At 41.8% G+C, this 6,115-nt stretch overlaps 1 protein-coding gene across 1 annotated transcript in view; it reads right to left on the bottom strand.

Annotated features, from left to right (window-relative positions):
* Positions 1-352: 352 nt before the first annotated feature.
* LOC107564429 (pappalysin-1-like) overlaps positions 353-6,115 on the bottom strand; it is a 6,821-nt gene continuing 1,058 nt past the window's right edge. The window contains exons 2-5 of the mRNA XM_016249520.1: positions 5,981-6,085; positions 5,625-5,817; positions 4,494-4,641; positions 353-537 (exon numbers count right to left, since the gene is read on the bottom strand). Coding sequence (XP_016105006.1) covers positions 353-537; positions 4,494-4,641; positions 5,625-5,817; positions 5,981-6,085 — 631 coding nt within the window. The remainder of the gene's footprint in view (positions 538-4,493; positions 4,642-5,624; positions 5,818-5,980; positions 6,086-6,115) is intronic.

A 6,115-nucleotide genomic window follows, 5' to 3' on the forward strand; every position in this document is an offset into this window, starting at 1 on the left:
GCCCTAGTGGACACAGTAGTTATCATTATAGTTGACAATATTTGTGCCTTTACTTGTGGTCACTGTAATGTATTTCCTTATGTGGCATATAAAGAAAATAATAATTTCTGAAATGGTGAAAATTAACATTTTCTCATCTTATTTTCTTATGCATCATTATAACTGCATGAAAAGGCACTGAATGTAATTTGGATATAATAAATGGCATTTTAGAGGTGAATTCCTCTTAGACTGTGCCTCTCGCTGACCCTAAAGTCCCAAGCCTAGACATTGATGAGTGACACTGATGAATCATCAGGCACAATCCAATATCTGCTGTCCAAGGAGTGTCACCTCAAACTTTGAGTCACACTCAGGATGTGGCATCCTGGTGCAACATTCCCTGCCAGTAAGCTAAGAGGGTGCACACAAAAACACAAACCTTGACTTTGGGAGGGTTCATCCAGTGATGTCTCATAATGCTGCTGGCCGTCATGTTGCTCGGCAGAATGACCACATCATTGTTACTGTCTCTGCATGACAACTCACACTCCTCTCCTGAGAAAAACAGACAGAGAACATAAATCCACAGTTCATGTAACATCTTGAACACTGCATAACATCTTTCTTTAGTGTTTGAAGAGAACTGCTAAACAGTTTGTCTGCTCATCACTAAGGCCATTACAGGCAATGACACTTCTTCCAGTTTAACCATGTTGAGGTCTGACAGTTACAGCATGTCTTCTGATGAAGATTTTGTAAATTATTGAGTTCTGTCTCTAAAACTTTACTGTGACAGTATACTGTGTATAGGAGATTGCAGCATCAATTTTAGGGTAGAAGTCACATCACATTTAACTAAAAATTAAAATAAATTCTACTCTGCATGGAAACAATTAAGCCTATTTTGCATAATAACATTGTTTTCATGGCAACAATATTTATTACAAACAGTACACAAAATAATCATCATAATATGTCAAAACTATAATTTGAAATTTTGGGGTTGATACGATTTTATATATATATATATATATATATATATATATATATATATATGTTTTTGAACGAAGTCACCAAGGCTGCATTTATTTTGATATATTATTACATAGCTTGCCATGTGAATATATTGTAAAATGTTATTTATTCTAATGATGCAAAGCTGAATTTTCAGCATCAATACTCCAGTCTTCAGTGTCACATGATCTTTCAGAAATCATTATAATATGCTGATCTGCTGCTCAAGAAACATTTCTGATTATCAATGTTGAAAACAGTTGTGCTGTTTCACATTTTTGTGGAAACTATGATGCATTTTCAAAGATTATTTGATGAATAGAAAGTTCAAAAGAAAATAATTTATTTAAAATAATATTTTGTTACATCATGAATGTCTTTACTGTCAACTTTGATCAATTGAATTTGTCCTTTTTTTGAAGATGTATTAATTTCACGAGTTCACTCTGCAGATAATAAATCGGGATAAATGGTATGCGTATTTTTGGCGTGCTGTCCGGGGAGAGGGCTATATCCAAAATATAATATAAAGCAGTAGTTCCCTTTCGAGTGGGAACTCGTGCTGTGTCCCCTAGAGGGTGTTATGGGGAATGCCCCCAGCATGACTGGTGTCTCAAGCATGAGTCTAAACACGACAATGACCTTGACATTGGCAGGAGGCAGCCTATGAATTCACAACTGGTGAGGTCCGAGAGTATAAAAGAGAATCTGTGAAATACGTCAATTTCTTTCTTGTCTTCAAGAGACTGTTTGTTTGTACATGAGTTAGGAGCGCGCATTTAGCTCCTGAGGGAGCAGAATGAGCGCATTGAAAGGATTTCTTAATGAAAGCTTCGTTAGCACTGTCCCTGTTATGGGACGGGATGTGTGACAAAGTTTTGGGTGGAATGCTGTCTTCTCTACGAGCAAGCTGTATAAGCTAGGTATGATGCATTCACGAGACTTACTACAAGAGGTAGGAACTTCTTCCTTTCTGCTCTCTCTAGAGGGACAGTAGTTAGTGTTTGCACGAGCACGTTCGGCTAGGCATTTGCGTCTGCGGTCCCGTATGACCGCCATTACGGTGAGGTGGGATTAAGCATGGGGGTTGTAGGCAGAGCATGGATGAGTCAAACAGGAAGTTTTCCTTTTTTGGCTCCTCTTGTTGACTCAAATAACACTATTGTTCTTTATGTGTCGAATTCTGAGGAATCGGCTTTCTGTGAGCCTCCTTACAGGATTTCCTGAGCGTGGGGCATAGTTAGACCTCCTCTCGTTTTGAGAGTTGTCATAGGTAGTGGCCTAAGTTGTTAGGCTCCCTCCATCCTCGACTTTAGAAAGTAGTCATGCTGAGTCTTTTGTTTCCAGAGCTCAGTTTCTGTTTGCTAAGTTGCTAGGCTCTTTGTGTGCCTTCTTGGCCATTGTGAGCATCGTCAGGCCTCCTCTTGTTAGAGAGAGTTATCTTTATTGTGTTACATCCGCTCGCCAGAGCTCCTCTAGGACATCATTTTGCAGGTTGTAGGCTCTGTGAGCCTCCTTGCACGTTATCCAATGCGAGGGGCGTAGTTAGGCCTCTGTTAGTTAGTTTTTGTTTTAGAAAGCCATCATGCTGAGGCCTCTGCTCCTAGAGCTTGGCCATCTTCTGCAAGCATCGTCAGGCCTCCTCTCGCTACAGAGAGTTATCTTCATTGAGGTCTCCACTTGCCAGAGCTCCAACTAGGGCAGCATCTGTGAGTTGTAGGCTCTCTGTGAGCCTCTTTACAAGATGTCCTGAATGTGGGTGTAATTAGGCCTCCTCTCGTTTTTGAGAGTCGTCATGCTATGGCCTCCACTCCTAAGAGCTTGGCCGTCTACTGTGAGCATCGTCAGGCCTCCTCTCGCTACAGAGAGTTATCTTCATTGAGGCCTCCACTCGCCAGACCTCAGTTAGGACAGTATATGTGAGTTGTAGGCTGTCTGTGAGACTCCTTACAAGATGTCTTGAGCGTGGGGCATAGTTAGGCCTCCTCTCGCTTTAGAGAGCCGTCATGCTGAGGCCTCCACTCCTACAGCTCGGCCATCTACTGCGAGCATCTTCAGGCCTCCTCTCACTACAGAGAGTTATCTTCATTGAGGCCTCCGCTTGCCATAGCCCCATTAGGACAGTATATGTAAGTTGTAGGCTCTTTGTGAGCCTCCTTACAAGATGTCCTGAGTGTGGGGCATAGTTAGGCCTCCTCTTGTTTTAGAGAGTCGTCATACTGAGGTCTCCGCTCCTAGAGCTCTACTATCTACTGTGAGCATAGTCAGGCCTTCTCTCGCTACAGAGAGTTATCTTCATTGAGGCCTCCACTCGCCAGAGCTCGACTAGGACAGCATCTGTGAGTTGTAGGCTTTCTGTGAGCCTCCTTAAAGGATTTCCTGAGCGTGGGGCATAGTTAGACCTCCTCTCGTTTTGAGAGTTGTCATGCTGAGGCTTCCGCTCCTAGAGCCCGGCCATCTACTGCGAGCATTGTCAGGCCTCCTCTTGCTACAGAGCGTTATCTTCATTGAAGCCTCTGCTGCTAGAGCTCGGCTAGGTGGTAGGGTAGTATGCTAGGATGTTAGGCTCTCTGGGAGCCTCCTTGGCTACTGGCCTTAGAATGGAGTGCTGCTAGGCTGCCTCTCATTTTTAGAGGTGTTGTATCTAGGCCTCCACTCTGCAGAGCTTCACGGGCCAGTTAGCTCTTAGTTTTAGGCTCTCCATTGTTGAGAAGCTCTGGCTTAAGATTGTGTTGCTGGTGCAGGGGTGAGGATTCCTTTGGTTCTTTGACTTGGCTCAGCCAATAAAGCACTCAACCCTTCAGAATTGCTGCGTGGGAATACCGTTCCCCATAGCACCCTCTAGGGGACACAGTGCGAGATCCCATTCGAAAAGGAACATCTCAGGTTACGCATGTAATCATGGTTCCCTGAGAAGGGGAAGGAGATGATGCGTCCCTTTGCCATGCTTCATGAATTCGTGCATGTCTACTTCAGAAAAGAAGTGGATGAAATATTTCACAGGCGCTCTTTGATACTCTCAGCCGCACCAGTTGTGACATCATAGGCTGCCGTCTACCATTGTCAAGTTCATTGTCGTGTTTAGATTCATGCCTCAGACACCGTCATGCCAGAGGCATTCCGCATAGTGCCCTCTAGGGGCGGAGTGTCTAGTTCCCCTTCTCAGGGAACCATGGTTACATGCCTGAGGTAACCTGAGACTTTCTCCACCCCAGAAAAGGGTTACAACCACTGGTATAAACAATTATGTCATGGATTTCCGAAACATTATATATCAGTACTAACTGTTCTGATGATATACTGCCAAATTTGAGATAATTTTTTATCTGAAAATCTGAATTCTGATGGTTTCATCAGGCTGAACAAAACACACAAGTGCACAACCAAAAGCATAAATTCTATCCCAGCATAAAAAGTAACTTACACGGCTCTGAATGAATCTGAAAAAGAAATCGGTCTCTCTGTGCAATGCACAAGTTTGCGGTAAGAGTTTGTACCTATGCCATGGCCCTTCTTGCAGCTGACATGGATGTTGGGATGCAGGTTCTGAGGTAGAGAGCATTGACCCTTCAGCTGAGGGCATAAGCGGAAGCTTCCGGTCCAGTTCCCATCCTTTCTGCAGCGGATGACATTGGTGCCGAGCCCCTGTGGAGACGGCAAAACACATTTTACAGCATTCACTACGACATTCTAAATGAACAGCCAGTGGAAAGAACAGATAAAGACATGCATGTCCATAAATACCAAATTAAAGAGTTCTTTATTTTTGTCAAGGTTTACACTTGTCAAGTCAAGACACATTTATTTATATTCCATTTTATACAATACAAATTGTTTCAAAGCAGTTTCACAGTAATAAACAAGAAAATAACAGTATTAATGTAATGGAACAAATGCAACTTCAGCTGTAAATAAGCTCTAAAAACTACATTTCAAAAGACTGGGGTAATTTTTTTATGTTTTTGAAAGAAGTCTCTTCTGCTCACGAAGGCTGAATTTGTTTGATCAAAAATGCAATAAAAACGGTAATATTATGAAATATTATTAATATTTAAAATAACTATTTTCTGCTTGCATATATTGTAAAATGTAATTTATTGCTGTGATAAAAGCTCAATTTTCAACATCATTACTCCAGTCTTCAGTGTCATATGATCCTTCATAAATCATTCTAATATCCTGATTTGCTGCTCAAGAAATTATCATCAGTAATGAAAACAGTTGTGCTGCTTCATATTTTTGTGGAAACCATGATACATTATTTTGCAGGATCCTTTGATTAATAGAAAATTCAAAAGAACAGAATTTATTTATTTATTTGAAATCTTTTGTAATAGAAATTTTACTGCAGCTTGTATTGTAGTAATTTTCTGAAACTTTTGATCAATTTATTGCATTGTTCCTGCATAAAAGTCTTAATTTCTTGTCACTAGTATTGATTAATGTCACTGATATATGTCATTAAGCATATAAGCCGACTGTCTGCTTAATGTTTGCTAACACTTGAATTCCCAACACACGTTCTATTGACTTTGAGTAACTTTGCAAGTAATAGTCTATTAATACTCTAATGAGAGATAGTTGACATGTAGTTGCAAAGTCACTAGTTATCCTACAGTAAGTCGTACCTCTTTGCATGGTGGTTGTCTCAGCGTGTTGTTGGCCCCGTTGCAGTGGATCCAGCAGGTGCTGTCGAACTTGAAGCTGTCAGTGCACTGGTACATGCCATAGAAGACAGATGGAGGAGGTGGACAGGTGACCGGCTCACATGAGCCCTCTAACCAACGGCCGTCTTCTGTACACTGACGCTTGAAGGCTCTCCTGCAGGAACCAAGACATGTCATATGCTGTGATACCATTCATGTCAAATTTCATTTTGATAATAAAAGACAACTCCATTTTCGTTTAACCATGCATGCTGAGTGGTTGTTGTTGTGTTTTTCGGTCCGTGTTTTGATTTGTGGATGATTGTATGTTTGCGCACCTCTTTGGCTTGTTGGCCACATGGTATCCTAGTTTGCATTTGTATTTGCAGAGGGTGCCCACTTTAAGACCTGTCTCATTGCAGCGTTTGGTCTGCAGCACGGCACTGGGCACGGGAGGCGGTGCAGGACAGCGG

The sequence above is a fragment of the Sinocyclocheilus grahami genome, unplaced genomic scaffold (genome assembly GCF_001515645.1).
Source record: "Sinocyclocheilus grahami isolate Dianchi unplaced genomic scaffold, SAMN03320097.WGS_v1.1 scaffold933.1, whole genome shotgun sequence".
NCBI lineage: Eukaryota > Metazoa > Chordata > Actinopteri > Cypriniformes > Cyprinidae > Sinocyclocheilus > Sinocyclocheilus grahami.